Raw genomic sequence first — 20,168 nt, 5'->3', positions numbered from 1 at the left:
GCCTTACTCTTTTGATTATATTGCAATTATAACATCTTGGTTATACAGCTTTGTCTTACTCTTTTGATTATATTGCAATTATAACATCTTGGTTATACACCATCCAAGCCTCTGGCTGCCAGCTTCTGCAGGAGAATGCTGTGGGAGACAGTGTCAAAGGCTTTGCTGAAGTCTAGGTAGACCACATCAACAGCCTTTCCTTCATCCACCAGATGGGTCACTAGATCATAGAAGGAGATCAGGTTGGTCAAACAGGACCTGCCCTTCATGAACCCATGCTGGCTAGGCCTGATCCCCCGGTCACCCCGCACATGCCGCATGATCTCCCTCAAGACGATCTGCTCCATAACCTTCCCTGGCACCGAGGTCAGGCTGACAGGCCTGTAGTTCCCCGGATCCTCCTTACGACCTTTCTTATAAATGGGAGTCCTCACCAGTCAACAAGGAGCGCTGACAGATGATGGAAAGCGGCTCGGCTATCACCTCCGCCAGTTCCCTCAGCACTCTCGGGTGGATCTCATCTGGCCCCATCGACTTGTGACAGTCCAGCTGGAGCAGTAGGTCTCTGACTGTTTCTTTCAGAATCACAGGGGGGTTAGTGTGCTCCCCAACTGAGATTACCAGGTCAGAGAGAGGGGTATCCTGAGGATAACTGGTCTGACTTTTAAAGACAGACGTAAAGAAGGCATTCAGAACCTCCGCCTTTTCCTTATCCTCAGTGGTCACATTCCCAGCCTCATCCAGCAAAGAGTGGATATTCTCCTTTGTCCTCCTCTTACTGTTAATGTATTTATAAAAGAGTTTCTTATTCCTTTTCACACCAGCGGCTAGGTTAAATTCAAGCTGGGCTTTTGCCTTTCTGATTTCACCTCTACACATCCGAACAACTTCCCTGTATTCATTTTGAGTGGCCTGTCCCTCTTTCCACAGGCAGTAGATTCTCTTTTTCTCCCGGAGCCTCAGGAATAGCTCCCTATTCATCCACGCCGGTCTTCTTCCCTGCCGGCTCATTTTGCAGCTCAGGGGGACTGCCTGCTCCTGCGCCCTTAAGACTTCCTTCTTGAAGAGCAACCAGCTCTCTTGGACCCCTTTGCTCGCTAAGACTGAATGCCAGGGGACTCCCCCTATTAGTCCCCTGAACAATTCAAAGTCCGCCCTCCTGAAGTCCAAGGTAGCAGTATTACTATTCCCCCTCCAGGCTCCACCATGAATCACGAAGTCTATCATTTCACGATCACTCTGTCCAAGACAGCCTCCAACCTCCACATCTCCCACCAAACCTTCCCTGTTTGTGAACAGCAGGTCTAGTGGGGCAGTTCCTCTCGTGGGCTCTCTGACCAGCTGTATCAGGAAGTTGTCCTCTACGCATTCCAGAAACCTCCTAGACTGCTTCCTCTGTGCTGTGCTGTACTCCCAGCATACGTCAGGGAAGTTAAAGTCCCCCATGAGGACAAGGGCAGGCGACTGTGCAGCTTGTGCCAGCTGCTTATAGAATACCTCGTCTGTTTCTTCATCTTCATTTGGGGGTCTATAACAGACGCCCACCAGGGTGCCTGTCTTGTCAGCCCTTCCTCTGATCTTTACCCATAGGGATTCAACGTTATCGTCCCCAGTCATAATCTCAGTAGCGTAAAAGCATTCCCTAACGTAGAGAGCTACACCGCCACCCCGCCTTCCTTGCCTATCTTTCCTGAAGAGTTTATAGCCATCCATTGCAGCACTCCAATCGTGGGAGCAATCCCACCACGTTTCCGTTATGGCAACTAGGTCATAGTTTGCCTGCTGCACAATGGCTTCCAACTCTTCTTGTTTGTTGCCCATGCTGCGTGCATTAGTGTAGACGCACCTCAGCTGAGCCCCTCGCCTCTCACCTAATCCCATTACCACTTCCCCAGGCTGCTCTCTAGCAGGCCTGGCTTTATCCCCCTCCCCCTTCCTATCTAGTTTAAAGCCCTCTCTACAAGTCCCGCCAGCTCCTGGGCAAGTATCCGTCTCCCTTTTGGAGACAAGCAATTCCCATCAGCAGACCTCAGGCCAGATGCCGAGTAGACCACCCCATGATCAAAGAATCCAAAATTTTTGCGCTTGCACCAGCCTCTCAGCCATGCATTTATAAGATGGCTTTTCCTGGTCATCTCAGCGTTCATCCCTGCCACCAAGGGAATACTGGCAAACACTACTTGTATGCCCGTTCCATCAACTAACTTCCCCAGTCTCCTAAAATCATTTTTTATAATCCTCAGGCTTCTAACATGAAATCAACAATTCATGAACATAACATTCATCAACATAACATGAATCAACAATTCATCTCATCATGAAATGAATGAGCAGACTCTGCATTTGGATACTTCACCTTTAAGGTGAAGAAATTTGCTTAAAAACTATTGGAAAACTATTTCCAATAAATTAAGGTTTAAAAAATAATCTAAAAAGTGCTTTTGCATAGGGTAGTGCAGTTCCACAGCATTTGAGAAGGAAGTCACCAAAGGAAAACACAGAGCTTGAATGCCTCTTTCTATGGAAAAAGATTAAATTTTCACTGAAGTCTCCCATTTGTGCACTTTATGAGCTCTTCAACACTGCAGTCTTAAGTAACTCATTCAATTAAGTTACTCATACGCTGCCAGGAAAAAGAACAGCAGGCTATACTGATCAGTGACTGCATCTATATAACAGTTCTTATGCTCCTCACTTCTTTGTGTGAAATGTTTGTTTGGGTTTTTTTTATGCTTTCATTAATTTCAATTAATTACTAATAGCTTCTTCTCTAAAATGAGCAAAAACAAGCAGTTCGTATGGTATTTTTGAATGGAAATGACGTAAAGTTATGTTTAACTTTGACATTTCTGTAGTACATCATACCTGTACAAATTCACTGTATTCCATACACCTTCAAGGACTGACCAGATCTCCTGGTGCCTGTCTTCTTGAGCAACGTGCATGCTTGCAGGCAGCCCTTTTTCTCCACAGTTTTGGAGATTTGGTATCGTTTCTTCCATTCTTTCGCACAGAGAACTTTTTGAAAGAATTGTGCTGTCTTCAGATGAATTCTGCTCACTGCCTGATCTCGCCTTAAAAAAGTTTAGAAGCAAATATTGAACGTATTTAATTTCCTATCTTAAGGAAATTTGAAAACTTTTAATTGCTTCAGGTTGCTTTTGCTGTTGTTAAGGTAGCGCTCAAAAAAGCAAGGCATATCTTTCCAACTTTAATCATCCTTATGACAGTCTCTGTATCTAATGCACCTCTCAGCCTTTTACCAAGATTTTCCTCTATTATTGTAGATCAGGAAACAGAAGCAAAGGTTAAAACCCTACATCAAAGCTTCACAGGTAAGTTTCATCAAAGCTTTCACAGGTAAAATCAACTACAACACTCTTACTTGCACATGGAAAGACAACACTGCTCTCTCTCTCATGAGTGATGGCACACTCCTCTGCAATAGCAGAAGTATTCATACATCAGTGGCGAACCAACACAGGAGATGTATCCAGGTTAAACTGATGTGACACAAACAAGTCTGTTAAATGACATTTCCTTATGAGGTCAAAAGTCAGATAAGCACAGGAGGAAACAAGCTTTCAGAAAGCTTCCTTCTCAGTGCGGCACTGATCACAGAATAGTGGCTGACTGCAATGCATGCAGAACTTAGGACTGCAGTAGAGAACCAAGACTCATGAACACAAGATACTAGATCATCCTTCCCTTCCTTGATCTTCCTCTTCTTCCTTTCCCTTCCAGCATTTTCCAAAAGTTAAAATAACTTTTTACAGGTATTCTGACCCGCACTCTTTTTTTCCACATGAAGAAAGATTTCAAGTCACCCAGGGTCACTATTCCCTTCGTATGCCACTACACTCAGAACTAACAATCATTGCAAACCAAGACACTGACATTTCTTCCACGATAACTCATAGGTGAATTGCACGTAAGGCCATGCTTCTCAGAGCACAAAAGGTATCAGAACACTCTTTACTAACTACCACAAAGCATACGGTATAAAAGAAGTCCCTCCTGTGTATGTATTAATACAGAAATACAGCTACTGAGACAAAGAAAGATGAAATAACGTGGCCAGGAATAATAATACAGGATTGATATAAAAAAATAAATCCTTAATTTTAATCCCTAAGATCATCTTTAACAGTTACAAATGCAATATAAAACCAAGATGTTTTTCCTGAAGGCAACTGAAGGTAAAGTTTTTCAGTCACATTCCAAATACTAATACATTTATATTAGAAAAAAGCCTACCGAGCATACATGTAGAGATAGATGTTTGCTACAGGAAAATATAAGTTAAATTTGGGGGTTTATTATAAAACAACCAATGTATTGCAATATTTTCTGCCATAATTTTTTAAAATTCTGTGAATAATTTAAATATCGAAGCCTGGTTTACAATACAAACACAGAGCAATTTCAAGAACCAATTAGGTGAACGAATATTGAAACACCTCTCACCTCTGTACATGTTTGGTATAGCTTATTCACTTTCTCATAAGCCCGGGGCAGCACTCCATCATAATCAGACCTCAAACTGAAAGCATGCAGTAATTTCTTGGTTTCCTGGAGCAAGACAACAGCTGTTGAGGTGTCCAGTGTTTTACCTGACATTTACATGTTAACATGGGAAATAAAAAAGTATAATAATTAGATGCTAAGCATTGTTAGCACTGCGTTGTTAGGAGGCAATTTTAATACTCAAATATCTGAATTAACTAAGGTGGATATAAGGCCTTGAAAAATGTCTCAGAAACATCAGATAAAAAAACCTCAAGAGAAATATTAGCAACAGGGCGTAGAGCTAACATTTCTCCATCTTAACCAAGTCCTCCAAACTTATCCACAACCTGGCAAGAGGTTCTAGTGGCATATCTAACATAATAGATATGGAACAGCAATATCCCAGAGGAGCTGCATCTGTTAAAATCCAGTCCTTAAACAACACACTAAATAAATGGAAGGGTTCTTTTATTTATCACGGGTTTTTTTTGGTTTTTTTTTTTTTTTTTCAGAACAAGCCACCCTGTCCTCATCCTCATTTGCCACATTAAGTTCACTTTACTCCTCTACAAATTATTTATCAAATGCAGATCACTTGGCAATATAAAACACAGAAGGAAATGAAGGGAAGATTATTTCCTTCCTAAAAATAGTTGAGAGACTTCAGTGACCAACACTGTAAACATTCTTTAAAATGTTTTTACATTGATTTTGGTTCTACATTACTAGATGGTAGAACTGGGTGATCTCGTGGGTCTTTTCCAACCTTGGGGATTCTGTAATTTAACCATATAGAGTACATCCTCAGCTAAGACTACTTCTGTAACTGAAAATCAACATTCTTAGAGATTCTTACCTGTACAAAAGTGTTTATAGAGAAATTCAATAGTTGCAAGTAAGCTCCTTGGCACAACATAACCAAAAACAGCCACCCAGTGCTTTTTGTAGCACTGCAGTAAGTTTGCTAATGTCCATGGTGGCTTTAAATATAGTATCTGAAAGACAACACATTTCAAAAGTCAAACAGACGTGTCCAGTTCTGTTCTTCAATAACATTACTCGCACTTGCTGAAGCAGAACTCCAACGATTCCTCAGAAATAAAGTTATATTTAGATTTAACAAACCAAAGTTATCTATTTAGAAATTTTGATTCAGCAATATCATTGGATAGGCAAAGATGTCCATGAAGAAGCATCCAGTGCACAATAATAACCTTTCAACATTTGCATGATTTTTCATTCTCCTTTTCTCAAATATTCAAAACACCCTTGAGTAATCTCTTAATGCATTACCTATGTACAAAAGCCAGAACAAAAGTAAATATGCCTTTGATTTTCTACAATTATCCTTCAACTTCTTTTTAGTAAGAATAAGCACACTTTTCATAGCTGTGTCTATTATGTGCATATTACAATTAAATTGTAATTTATTGCTATGAAGTAAAACCAGAATTTGGAAAGATGTTGACAGGAACCAGTTAAGCTAATTGTAAATGCCTAATTACTTAGCAACTAATCAAAACTCCATCCTGTGAAATAGTAAGCATCCCATGCAAACAACTCTTTTAAGATCACAGAGGCATATGCACAGTAAAAGCAGTGTATAATTTAAAAATGTATTGTAACTGCGTACTTATTTTATACGAACAGTACTTTTGAAAAAGCAAGTAAGTGCTTGGAGGTTAACATCCCTGTAATTCTGTATCTGCAATGTAGTGTGTGAATAATTATACTCGTGGTATATAAAAGCACTCTGATGGGAAACAAATGCTTTCAACAACTGTAACGTTGTATAAAATATTATATATATTATATAAATCACATAAAATGTGATAGAATATTTTATTGAAGGATATATTTACAATTCAGTGATTTAAACACACAGAAAAGTCTAAGTGCAGTGAAATTAATACAAAAAGTTTGGAAAATTCATACTGCACAGCCATATAGCCAGAATTTCTATTACCATATTATTATTACTGCAGGAATTACTGGTCAGATAGAATCATCTTGTCATAAAATGAAATTGTAAAATTAAACACTCATGTTAAGCAGACTGTTACATTAATAAATTACAAGACTTAGCCGCCAGTTTAACATAGGTAAAGAAATCACTGAAATATTAAACCTCTTAATATTTGAAGTACCAAGAAAGATGACATATGAAACTACCTCCATCCATAGGTTTCCAAATACAATTTTCATTTCAGTCTCCAAAATACAAGATAAAGCTTCTCCTAAGTTCTTTTCAAGATCTGGAATTATATTCGGAAATTGAGAAGTAAGATGAGTATCACTTCTTTCTGTTTTCTGGAAAGTAAGATGAGCACCACTTTCTTTTGTTTTCTGGAATTCTCTATCTGTAAAGCCAACAGCAATAAAAGATACTAATTGCAACAGCTTCTATAGTTGATATAGGCTGATACAAAGTGATACAAATCACTTGTTCCCGTAAATAAAAGACAGACTGTACTTTACACTGTGGTACAAAGCAGATAAGGTACACCTAATCAGATTTCAAGCATTTCCAGTTATACACATTTGTACTGTGGATCTTTTTATTTATGAGCAACTAAACAAGACAATCTAATTTCCCCAAGGTATTATTCATTTGTGCTATCACTTATTCGTTCTTAAATACCTCAGATTATATACAGGCAGTGGAGCTATCAGCAAGCATGAGAAGATCAATTACCACTGCAAGCTGTATTTGCATCTTTTGAAACATTAGCAAGTAATACAAGAATCTAGCTCTACTGATTGGGATGCTAGAAAAAGTAAAGGATGAGCTCAGTATAAAGGCTTTACAACTAAGCAAGAATAGAACCCAAACTCTTCAACTGGAAACATCAGTTTTCAGGCCTGTAATGTAGGACACAGTTTAAAGGACTGTAAACAAAGGTAATTCACGCTGTATTTCGTTTTGTTATTCTGTAAAATGAAAAGATGCCATATGAATTTCCTCACATCGTAAGAGACAAATTTTTTAATAACCGTCTCAAACTTTCAGGAAACTGCTTACCTTTGAAAACAGAAAACCTATCCAAAACAAACACTGAGGATTCAAACTGTATAAAAATTGAGACTATATAACTATTTTCCCTCTCCTACGCTGATCAGTAGGTCTCAAAAGCCAGTGTATGTTTATGCACACATTAAGCAAACTTACCACATTTCGACTGCTGCAGTTCCAGGCAGTTCAGATGCTTGTTAACATTCAGGTTCAGCAGAGCAGTAACCAAATCCACTTTACAGAGTGCCTTGACTTCACATACAATGGCTTTATTGCATAAATTTTTGTCATCTCTAGGAAAAGATAATTAATTTTTGACATAAAACTGACAGTACTTAACATTACGCAATAAGTTATGAATAAAGCACTGAAAGATTTGAATCCTGTAAGCCTATTTTGTGATCTTCTGTATATAAGAAAGTATACCTTCTTACGAGATTAGAATCAGTTCAGAAAAAAAAAAAAAAAAAAAAAAAAAACCAAACACAAAATGAACTGAACTAGCTACTCTGAAAGAGTATTTGTCAGGCTCTGAGCTTGCTTTAAGAAAAACAAAACCACAAGTACTGCAGCAGTGATGCTTAGCTGCTATGATCTTAGAATGCAGACAAGGCTATGATTTGAAGACACTCATACCTTATTACACTGATATAATACAGCCCCATTTTCCATAAAGTGCTGGCTGAGTTATATTCACAGATACCACCCTGAGGCACATACACTGTAGCACAACTGCTACAAACTTGTGCTCTGGTACTCTCTCACAAATTCCCATTGCTTACACTGATAAAGGCATTTTCAGATGAAAAGCACTTTAAAGGTCACCAGCAACACGTTCTGTTCTTTACTCAGAAAAATCTAAAGGGTGAGAGAGCTGGGGCTCTTCAGCCTAGAAAAGAGAAGGCTCTGAGGCGACATTATAGTGGCCTTCCAGTACTTGAAGGGGCCTGCAGGAAAGCTGGGAAGGAACTTTTTACAACAGACTTTTGTAGCAACAGAATGAGGGGAAATAGCTTTAAACTGGAAGAGAGTAGATTTAGACTAGATACTAGGAATAAAGTCTTTACTGTGAGGGTGGTGAGACACTGGAACAGGTTGCTCAGAGAGCTTGTGGATGCCCTCTCCCTGGAGGCATTCAAGGCCAGGCTGGATGGGGCTGTGAGCAACCCGGGCTATGGGAGGCATCCCTGTTTATAGCAGGTGGTTGGAACAAGATGGTCTTAAAGGTCCCTTCCAACACAAACCATTCTAACACTCTATGAAATAGTGTTTTCAGCAACAACCCAGTCTCACACATCAACTTACACAAACCAACTGATATGTAGATAATCAACTTTATTTCCTGAAACATACCAACCTGTTTATGGTCTAGGAATACTAGTCTTTTAAAAAATTAGCTTCACATCACTTGTATCCAAGTGTATCCAAACCAAGAATCAATTCCAGAAACTCAGCAGTTATCATGCTGTTTATCACCCTCCCCCAACCCAGAGGCAAACCCACCTGGGCAGCTAACTGGATCTCAGCCATTAATAAAAATACATTTTTTAATCTCATAATTCCATAATTTGTTACAAATTTGAGTAAGATTTTGAAAATTTGAGTTATTCTTTCAAAAATTTTCAAATTGAATAAACTTTACTTCAGGCTTTGTGCACTTGAAGGCAACTACAGCTACAATCTTCGCGTTTTACTGTACCCTTCTACAGCAGCTTCTAAGAGAGCAACTGCTCCTCAGAAGCTTATTCCAGAAGCAGCTCTTCGTTTTAAGATACAATTTGAGAATGCTGTATCTGGCATAAGACTACCTTAAATTTCGTAACAGCTCAAGAAACACCCAGGAACTCACGTGCACAGTATAACAACAGCTTGAGGAAAGAGGCTCTGGTACTGCAGACAACACTGTAACACACGATCATCGTTGTTCTCATCACACAGGCCATCTGCAAATTTAGTTAAAGCAGTGCTGACACGTATAGAAACAACTAAGCAGAAGAAACACTTCATTGCAGTCACGGTACTATTTTTAAATGCAGCACTCCCTAGACAAGGACAGAGTAGTGTATTCAAAGCACAGATCTGAGCTTTGAATTCCAAGGTTCTGCTCCTCTCAAAGAACACTACCGGTGGGGCAGAAAACTTCCAGTGAGCCCTGCACAAACTTCTCAGCATGTTAGATTCTATGACAATGAATGAAAAGCGTAAAACAGACCCTTAGCTTGTAGATTAAAAAAAACGAAAAAAGATGAATTTTCATTAAGTAATTACCCACATAGCAACTTAATAGATGCAATTTAAAGTGAGAAATAATCGATAAAATGACAGTGAACATCTGCATACTATAGCCATAGGATATGCTCTGAAAACTCCTGTAAGCAACTAGGAAGTTTTAATTAGCAAACTGCAAAGTCAGAGCAAAGACCATATTAAATTACAAATTTAGAGCAGAAGTTCACATGAGGATTAAGTACTCCAAGCCAAACTGACTGCATGTCTTACATATTTTTTGTGAAGCAAGTTGCATGGATTGCCCCCACAGTTTTGGATCCTGATTTTTGAGACACGCATAGATGAACTGGACTGCAGGAACAGCCTTTTGTCGAACATGCACTAACATCTTCCCCTTCTTCAAGTTGTCCAACTCTTGTAAAACAACCCAGGGAATTATCAAGGCAAGTTTGCCAATCCCTACAATGAAAAAAAGGCCAAAAAACAGACATTTTGTAAGGCCAACTGAAGTCCCACAGTTAAATTTTATTTCTAACACTTTATTTATATAAGCTCATGCGCTTTTTTTGTTTTTGTTTTTAACTAATAGTTTTCATATTTAGTGCTCAAGAAATACCTAGCATTAAAAACGAACCAGTGAAATCAACCAAGCTCCCTCTTTCATTAAACCTCAAACTAAAAGTTGGTTACAGGTTAAAAAACAAACAAACAACAAAAAAAAAAACTACCAAACGAACAAGAGGAATAAAAAATTTTAATCAAGGAAGTATACTGACAGCAGTGGGTAGCAGTATTATAAAACACAGTGATCAACGTCCTGTTACATACTCACTGTAATACTTCAGAGCAAGGTAACAGCAGCTGAAAAGAACAGGCTAAAAACACTGGAGGAACCACAGCAGTCACTGTGCAAAACCAATCAGTAAATAAAAGAGCAGTGGGTTGTGCTAATTCTCAGCCAACATTCTTAAGCAAACAACAGGAAGAATGGCTACTGGACCATACTTTTACTTGCATCTAAGTACTTTTTTCAGCTTCAAAACTATTACAAATCTATTATAAATGGAATACATTATAAATATTATAAATGGAATAATGGTAATTCAGAGATTTCATAACTGCTTTCTTGGTCCACCCAGGACAAATACTTAATTATATGCCTTCTCATTCACGTGGTAAGAATGCAATTTTTAAGATATCCACTAGCATCCACCTGCTTTGTAGTAAATAGGTAGTAGTCTACAATCTTCTAAACATTTTCATAATTGGTCTGGTGTTTAATTGCAAAATTAAAAAACAATACATTTATTAACACTGTCACAGTGGAGAAGTCCAAGTCCTCCTTACGAAACTGAACATGTATAAGTCCATGGGGCTGGATGATATCCAGCCTAGGGTTCTGAGAGATGGCTGATGTGGTTGCCGAGCCGCACTCCATATTTAAAAATCATGGCTGTCTGGTCAAGTCCCCACTGACTGGAAAAAGGGAAATGTTACTCCCATCTTTAAGAAAAGGAGAAAGGAAGACCTGGGGAACTACAGGTCAGTAAGCCTCACCTCTCTGCCTGGGAACATCACGGAGCAGATCCTCCTAGAAGCTATGTTAAGGTACACACGAGGCAAAGAGGTGTTTGGAGATAGCCAGCATGGCTGCATCAAGTGCAGATCGTGCCTGACCAAACTGGTGGTCTTCTATGATGGAGTGACAGCATTGGTGGATGGGGGAATGGCAGTGGATGTCATCTACCTGGACTTCTTCAAGGCCTTTGACATGGTCCCTCACCACATCCTTCTCTCTAAATTGAAGAGGTGTGGATTTAAAAGATGGATTGCTCAATGGATTAGGAATTGGCTGATCACAGCTAAAGGGCTGTGATCAGTGGTTCTGTATCAGGGTGCAGGTCGGTCACAAGCGGTGTCCCTCAGGGGTCGGTCTTGGGACCGGTGTTCTTCAACATCTTCATCAATGACAGACGATGGCACTGAGTGCACCCTCAGCAAGTTTGCAGATGACACCAATCTGAGCGGTGCAGTCAATACACTGGAGGGAAGGGAAGCCATCCAGAGGGACCTGGACAGGCTGAAGAAGTGAAAACCTAATGAGGTTCGATAGGCCAAATGCAGGGTGCTGCATTGAGTCAGGGCAATCAGGTATTTATACAGACTGAGGGAAGATCTTGAGAGCAGCCCTGCAGAGAAGGACTTGGGGGTCCTGGACAAGAAGCTGGACATGAGCCAGCAGTGTGCGCTTGCAGCCCAGAAGGCCAACTGTGTTCTGGGCTGCAGAACAAAAAAAGGGGTGACCAGCAGGGTGAGAGAGGCGATTGTCTCCCTCTACTCGGCTCTTGTGAGGTCCCATCTGCAGTACTGTGTCCAGGCCCACAGTACAGGAAGGACGTGGAGCTCTTGGAGCGGCTCCAGAGGAGGGCACTAAGATGATCAGAGGGCTGGAGCAGCTCTCCTATGAGGAAAGATTGAGGGAACTGGGCTTGTTTAGCTTGGAGAAGAGAAGACTGCGGGGAGACCTCATTGTGGCCTTCCAGTACTTGAAGGGAGTGTATAAACAGGAGGAGAACGGCTGTTTACAAGGGTGGATGGTGATAGGATAAGGGGGAATGGCTTTAAACTGAGACAGGAGAGGTTTAGGTTAGATACTAGGAGGAAGTAGATAGGAGGAAGTTTTTCATAGAGACACTCTGGAGCAGGTTGCCCAAGGAGGTTGTGGATGCCCCATCCCTGGAGGCATTCAAGGGCAGGCTGGATGTGGCTCTGGGCAGCCTGGTCTGCTAGTTGCTGACCCTGCACATAGCAGGGGGTTGGAACTGGATGATCATTGAGGTCCTTTTCAACCCAGGCCATTCTGTGACTCTATAACCCCTCACTGTGACCATCCAGTACTTGAGGGGAGCTACGGGAGGGAGATCAACTTTTTATGTGGGCAGACAGTGTCAGGACAAGGGGGAATGGTTTTAAACTAAGTGAGAGGAGATTTTGGTTAGATGTTAAGGCAAAATTCTTTACTCAGAGGGCAGTGAGGCCCATCACAGGCTGCCCAGAGAAGCTGTGGTTGCCCCCTTCCTGGAGGCATTCAGGACCAAGTTGGAAGGGTCCCTCAGCAGCCTGATCTGGTAGATGGCAACAAGCCCACAGCAGGGGGAGTGGAACTGGATGGGCTTTACTGTTTTTTCCAAGTCACTCTGTGATTCTTTGAAGACATATTTACTGAGAATTTAAGTGCATAGGTATAAGCATAGTAGGCTTTACTTAATATCTGAACTTTTCTTAAGAAGCCTATCTGGGTTCAGAGAACCAGCACTGTAAGTGAGAGCCTCCTGGCTCATATGAAACCTACTGTCTTTTTAAGCTCAGATGTTTTTTGTTGTTGCTGTTTGTTTGTTTCATGCAGCCTGAAATTCTTATATCTGTTTCTCCCAAAAATTCTGGTTGATCACCATGTATTCACATACCTGGTATATCCTCAGATTTCAGGGACTTGACAAACTCAAGGTGACTAATCATTATATTTGTGTCAATCACCACTAGTATGTTCAGACCGGAAGAAGTCTCTGGCAAAAAGAATAATAGCACAGTTATTATTCTTAGAAAATCAGTTGTCTGCTCACTACACAGGGCACTAACTGATTTTAATAACCAAATGCTTGTACCACCAAGAAACACAAGATTATGACATACCAGCATAAATATTTAAATCCTGTTCTGGAAGATCTATTTCCATACTTGTCAGTTCTCCACAGGTCTGTACTACAGATTCGGCCATCCTCTTTTCAATACGAGCAACATGCAAATCCTCAACTATCTGCATCTACAATAAAAAATATGTGCACTTCTGAAATCAATTATGGGTAAGAAATCACTTTTGAATTGTTTCAAAAAAATTTACTTTTGCGTTAATTACTTTGTTCAGCTGACTAAAACTGAAAGACAAAAAAAATTGAGTTGATACAGAAAGTGTAAAGCTGTGAGTATCTTTTGCCTAATCTCCAGTATAAGAAGTCCACAAAAAGACATCCAAAATGCAGCCAAGAAATCTTTGTTCTGAGAAATCTTTTGGCCTAGTATCCAAAACTTTTCTTCCATTTTTTGTTAAATAACCTGCAAGTAACCTGTCAGATGTTTTTCAAAAAAAAAAGTCTCTCCCCCTACTGGAACGCAAGAGGTTGGAAAATGAGACAGCTGAGTATGCAAGCAAGTATGAAGGTCCCTGGTGTTACAAAGAGTAAGAAGAAGGCAATCTTCCTATCTCAAAGAGTTCCTGATTACTATTTGAGCAAGTTTGTTTAGCATTTGAAAAAAAGGTTCCAAGTATTTAGATCATATAGATCTTAGACCAGCAATGCAAAATATTAGGAAAGGCCATGGAACTTCTAACTGCACAACATCAATGCCATGAATTGTAAATTCCAACTAACAAGTGTTAAATGAAAGCATTACTAACCTCTTGGTCGCCTTCTGGGTATTCACAGCCTTGAGGCAATGGAAAGGTTGCACTGCTTTGAGGGGATGGAAAGCCCTGCAGGAAGAATTAAAAACAACAACATACCAACATCACAGAGTATCAATTAAGACTGAGGAAAAAGCATCAAGTTTTTTACTCCTGTCAAGAGTCAGAGTATAGCGCTTTAATATTATACAAGTACACTTACTTAACTTTTGGGTAGATTTATCTCTTACTTGGTAGGAGTCAGATGCGATTGAAAACTCAAAAGAAACAAATAATAATAGAAACAGAACTAGTTTGACTAAGCATTTAGTAGAGCAGATAAGCATTTTAACATGATTTATAGTGTGACCCGAAAAATCCATCTAGCAGGCTATGGGATCCTGAACCTTGCAAGAACGCAAGTTTACTTACATACAAACTGCCTGCCATTCAGAAACCAGCCTAGAACAGACATTTGCGTAATACAGAAATAACTGAGTTCTCATTACCTGCTTAAAACAAAACGCGGTGGCTTCAAAGTCCCCTTTTTGAGTCCCTGAATTACAACTAACTCGATCAGCATCCTGTTTTTTCCATTTACAGCAGTCCCATTGCTGCAGTGTTTCAGTTGAGCAGTGTGATATATGCTTGTCAGCATGTTGATTTTTCTTAGAAAACTCCTTATATTCTTCTTTATACTTTTCTTCACAAGTCCTAGATAACATATTTGACTTCTTACTGACAGGTCTATCACGACACGCAGTCTCTGTAGAGACTGTGCTAGGTGGCTTTTTTTTAATTTCTTGAATTCTGACATCTTCACTCGTTTTTCTAGATCTGTCTGCCTTTTTATGAGGTACATATAAATTATACACAGATGACTTCAGTTGTCCCAACACAGTTTGTTCAACTTTTACCTCTGGCTTACAGAGTTCAACTTTGTTTTTCTTCACCACCTTGTCTCTCTGAACCACAAAGCTATGACAGTGTCTTTTTCTTTCTTTACCATCAAAAGGACCTTTGTTATGATCTTTCCTGCTAGTTGTCACTACATCAGCAGTGCCTGTACTTTTTCCATGTTTAGCTTCTTTGGATTTAAATTGTATAACTATTCTCTTTCGCTTTTCAGATTTGATTAAAGAATTAGCTGTGGTTTTGCTTCCATTTGGAGATTCTCCTTGGGATTGTCCATCAGCACAAGTATTAGAACTTCGGTATTGTTTCTTCTCTTGTCTGCCTTTCTCTGTTTTGAATCTATAGAAATTTTACCAAAAAAAAAAAAAAAAGAAGTCATGTAATCTAGCTCAGTTAACATAATACAAGAAAAAAACAGCAAGAAACACTGCCTTCGATTTAGGCAGTAATAACTGCATATTTATGGGTACCACTTTGATGTATATTTAAACAAGAACTTGCAACATCTGTCCTCTATGAAGCTTGCTGTAGGGCTTTCATTATTTACATCTTTGGCTGTAGAGCCATTTCAAAGTACCAAAATAAGAAAAAGCTTTTTTTGTATTTTACTACCTGGAGAGATGTCCTTTTACAGTTTATTCTCATCTTAACACACAGATGAATTTTAACAGCATTTTAATTATATGTAGGGTGTATCACCCTAAAGATCAAGCATGCAGCAGTTAGGCTTGGTCACACACTGCCAAGCACTTAATGGCCCTTAAATAGGGCAGAATAAACAGACTGAGTAACTTGGAAAAGGAACAACTGAGGGAAATACATAAACTTTCTACAGGAATCATGATATGAAAACTGAATAAGAAATTACTTCTTATAAAACCAGAGAAAATATTCATTAAATTTATCAGACACTAGGTGTAAAATACCCCTGACACTTACTTCCGTGCCCTATAACAGTACTATGGAAGTGCTGAAGAGGTAAAGGCCATTTAAGAAATGCCTGTAGAACAGATAACTTGAATGTCCTGACAAATATGCAACAAGATTTTGCCATGATTAAGAAACAGACCAAAGCTTTACCATCTCAGGATTCATAAGAACATTCATACTCTATATTACTTTTCAAATACTTTTTACACTTGCTATGCTTAAGGTGAAAGGTTGCTTTATTTGCCTCAAGTAGCCTACATTTTGCTAACAGAACATGAAATATGTGGTACAGACCAACAAGGTACTGCTCAAGGCAGGAAAAAAAAAAGGCTTTTTATAACAGTAGTGTTGGAAGGATACTATTCCTACTTTATTTGAAGTGTAATGGTATACTTTATAGTTTAAAATTGTTTGAATCCTGTTTTCTCAACAACCTCAAACTGACTAGTTCAGGCAGAATCCACCCATAAATCTACTCATTAGTGCAATGCCAACACTTCAGTTAAATTGCCATATTTTATTTACTGAAAACAAAAATAGAAAACAATAAATTCTTAAATTCAGTATTCAAAACAATCCAATGGTAGTTATATTTAATGCCACAGAATTTACCTTTGAAATTCTGTCTGTCTGTCCACAGTTTGACTATACGACTTTGTGACTTCAGAGTTCTGAAAGAAAGAAAAAAAGCCCAAGAGAAAATTGCTGTAACAAACTCTTCACAAGACAGAACAAGCTATTATTTCACATTAGAATCACAGTGATTTTGAATAAGCTGACCTTGAAAAAGACAGCTACATGCCTCAAGGCCCAAAGGGGAGAAGTGTTACTAAATGTAGTTTTTCCCATAATCCTTTTTTCCAAACTCCTGTTTTTAATTTTCCACCCTTCAGCTTGCCCAGTATGGGAACCACTGAGCAGTCCTTAGGAATCAGCCCTGGAACATACTGTACATGAATAGTCTTCACATATGGTGGCAGCACCTACCAGAGACAAGTGGTACACTGGCACAGGCTGCCTAGAGAGGCCTGTGGATACTCCATCCCTGCAGACATTCAGGGCCAGCTTGGATGAGATTCTGGGCAGTCTTATCTAGCAGCTGGCAGCTCTGCCCATGGCAGAGGAGTTGGAACTAGATGATTTTTAAGGCTCTCTCCAACCTAAGCCATTCTATCATTCTATGCCCTTCACTCATACGAAGGAAGTAGTAATGCGCTTTATTGACACGAGACAGTGACTTAATGGAGCTCAATGGTAAAAATGGCAGTGCTTTATCAAGGTTCAATTGCATGGCATGCTTGATTATGTATTGCACAGAGGATTGAATCAGATGAAAATCATCAGGAAGACCTTGCTATGAGTCACAAGACTCAGAGTCAAACACCTTGCCTTCCTGACACCTTCCCAGAGGAGTATGGGAGCAGCTCACTCCAAGACTTGGTCAACAGTTATCTCTAAAGGATTGTATGCACCATCAATCCTTTTTATTACTTAGCTAAGACTACACAGTAAGCCAGCCATTAGTCACTCACCAAGTATTTGTTGTGGATAAGAATTTTTTTTTTTAATCTCTAGGATTAAATAATCACTACTTTGACAAGTGTCCCTGCTCAAGGGGAAATCCTGGTGTGGGGCCCTCTGCCATGTGGGAGAGCTGAAGGGGCTCTGGGCTGTCCCCTTCTTATGGGGTGAGACCTGGTGGATGAAAAGCTTAACATGACCCAGCAGTGTGCTCTTGCAGCTCGGAAAGCAAATGGAATCCTGGGCTACATCAGCAGAGGGGTGGCCAGCAGGGACAGGGAGGTGGTTGTCCCTCTCTGCTCTGCTCTTGTAAGGCCCAACCTGCAATACTGTGTCCAGGTCTGGAGCCCCTAGTACAAGAGATAGGGAGCTGTTGGAGAGGGTCCAGAGGAGAGCCACAAAGATGATCAGCAGCACCTCCCCTACAAAGACAGGCTGAGGGAGCTGGGCTTGTTCAGCCTGGAGAAAAGGCGGCTGTGGGGTGACCTCATTGCAGCCTTCAGTACCTAAAGGGAGCCTACAAACAGAAGGGGAGTCAACTCTTTGACAGGGTAGATAACTGCAGGACTAGGGGAAATGGTTTTAAGTTGAGGGAGGGAAGATTTAGGTTGGATGTCAGGGGGAAGTTCTTTACAGAGAGAGTGGTAAGGTGCTGGAACAGCTGCCCAGAAAGGCTGTGGATGCCCCATCCATCCCTGGGGGTGTTCAAGGCCAGGTTGGATGGGGCCCTGGGCAGCCTGGGCTGGTATTAAATGGAAAGGTGGCAGCCCTGCATGAGGCAGGGGGTTGGGGATTCATTATTCTTGAGGCCCCTTCCAAGCCTGGCCGAATTCTGTGATACTGTAAATAATAATGAGGAATTCAGGAAGAAAAGGAGGTATGAACATTTGGCTGTATTTTCTACATGAGCAAAAAGCTTTTAATGTGTGTAACTCAGGTTATTAAATCTACCATATCACATTCATCTACATTGCCTGCAAACGTTTTTTAGAAACATTCATATTAAGATAATTAAAAGCTCTCTCATTTCATATATGCTTTGCAAAATTAGACAGAAAGACTTAGCAAACTGGACTTATTAAACTACTGATTTACTGGTTATATATTATTTGCAGAAAACAACTTTCTAGAAGCGTATACAAGCAATAAAAAAAAAGAAGCAAAGCCACAGGAAAGCATCAGACTGGTAGCGAATGTGTTTTATACAGATATATATCAAGTACTAATAACCTAGATCTAAATTTAATAATTGATTTGTATCTCAGTTGTTAAGAAGAAGTATCTGAAAGTTGCTTTTTAAGATGCTAAAAAGTGCAATTTGTAAATAATCAGAAAATCAACATATATTGATACAAGATAAAGAATAACCAAAGAGGAGAATAATTTTGGTAAGTTTCATGCTCAACAGCCCTCACCAGACAGATATAGTATAATTTAAACCAAAATCCCTTAATTTCTGATACCTATCCTACCCGTGGGCTCTGGAGGAAAAGAGATCAGTTACCCAGCTGGAACTTGCAGCTATCTGAACATTCAACCCTCCTGCAGCTCTTGGTGAAGAGCATTTCATTTTAACATTGATTCATTCTTCCATCACAAAACTGCTAAATAATTCACTCTTCTCTTTCATGTGGGGATCCGATTAAAAATACAATGATGAAGATAATCCTACTTTGTCATCCTGGCCATTCAAACTGTCCTCTTTTATTTTCTTCAGTTTCTGTTTGGACATCTTTCAAGCCTATGAAGAAAAGAAACAGCATTCCTGTTATGACTTCACATTTTTATTTCCTGCTGATAATAAAAAAAAATACTGCAACTGCACTGAGAAAAAAATTCTCTTTAGTTTCCTCTTCACATTACACAGCCACAGCCAGTCTGAGCAGGGCACCAGGGATCCACATCTCACTCGGGGAACTTCCCAGAAGAAAGGCTGGCAGCTCCCTGCTCTGCCACCTGCTCGAGCCTTGCCACCACACCAGACACAACAAGCTAACAGAGGCAAACACCGTGCGTGACTTCAACAAGGCCCCAGACTTCTACAGCAGTTCCAACTATTTTTAGTTAACACCTCCACGCGTCATTCCGCTGCTGTATGACAGAACGTTTCTCGGATACGAAGCACTGAAGCGATAACCGAAGCACTTCCAGGCTAACTAAAGGACGGTTTTTTTACTAGCGATAAGCAAAGAGCAGAACGAGACAGAAGCGAAGAGCTAAGGCAGTCAGCTGCCAGGCTCGGCCCACTGCGATGCGCGGCGCCCAGGCGGACCGCCCCACCCCGCCCGGCTCCTTCCCACCACGACGCTGGGCACCCCTCGGACCGGCCGCCGGGGATGGCGATCAGCGCCAGCTCAAACCGCGCGGACGGCATACGAGACCGGAAAGCCTTTCCGTTCGCTGCGAGTTTCGTCACCCGGTTACTTCAGGCCCTGAGAACTCAACGCGCCGCCTCCCGGAACGCAGCCCATTCCGGGACGACGAGCCCCGTTCTCGTTTGAGGGAAGCACCGGGCGATGCGCTGGGCCCCCGGAGCGCGGCGTCCCCCCGCCACAGCGCGTCCCTTCTCTCCCCCTCGCTGCAGCGCAGAGCCGCCCCCGCCCGCCAGGC

The 20,168-nt window shown here is 40.6% G+C and overlaps 1 protein-coding gene across 8 annotated transcripts in view; it reads right to left on the bottom strand.

Annotated features, from left to right (window-relative positions):
• The window catches only part of SWT1 (SWT1 RNA endoribonuclease homolog), a 34,677-nt gene that overhangs the window by 14,180 nt on the left and 329 nt on the right, over positions 1 to 20,168 (bottom strand). For 3 of the 8 annotated variants that reach the window (XM_042873167.1, XM_042873169.1, XM_042873168.1), the window contains exons 2-14: positions 19,231 to 19,299; positions 16,650 to 16,708; positions 14,702 to 15,446; positions 14,208 to 14,282; positions 13,445 to 13,574; positions 13,219 to 13,317; positions 10,022 to 10,210; positions 9,372 to 9,465; positions 7,679 to 7,815; positions 6,682 to 6,869; positions 5,366 to 5,504; positions 4,468 to 4,613; positions 2,866 to 3,074 (exon numbers count right to left, since the gene is read on the bottom strand). In XM_042873167.1, the coding sequence (XP_042729101.1) occupies positions 2,866 to 3,074; positions 4,468 to 4,613; positions 5,366 to 5,504; positions 6,682 to 6,869; positions 7,679 to 7,815; positions 9,372 to 9,465; positions 10,022 to 10,210; positions 13,219 to 13,317; positions 13,445 to 13,574; positions 14,208 to 14,282; positions 14,702 to 15,446; positions 16,650 to 16,708; positions 19,231 to 19,290 (2,270 nt within the window). In that variant the 5' untranslated portion in view covers positions 19,291 to 19,299. The other 5 variants (XM_042873166.1, XM_042873173.1, XM_042873171.1 and 2 more) reach the window with 4 other exon arrangements.

Source organism: Lagopus leucura, unplaced genomic scaffold (assembly GCF_019238085.1).
Source record: "Lagopus leucura isolate 7727_CA_CO unplaced genomic scaffold, USGS_WTPT01 Super-Scaffold_100009, whole genome shotgun sequence".
In the NCBI taxonomy this organism is placed as follows: domain Eukaryota; kingdom Metazoa; phylum Chordata; class Aves; order Galliformes; family Phasianidae; genus Lagopus; species Lagopus leucura.
This window is presented reverse-complemented; position numbering and strand designations above follow the sequence as displayed.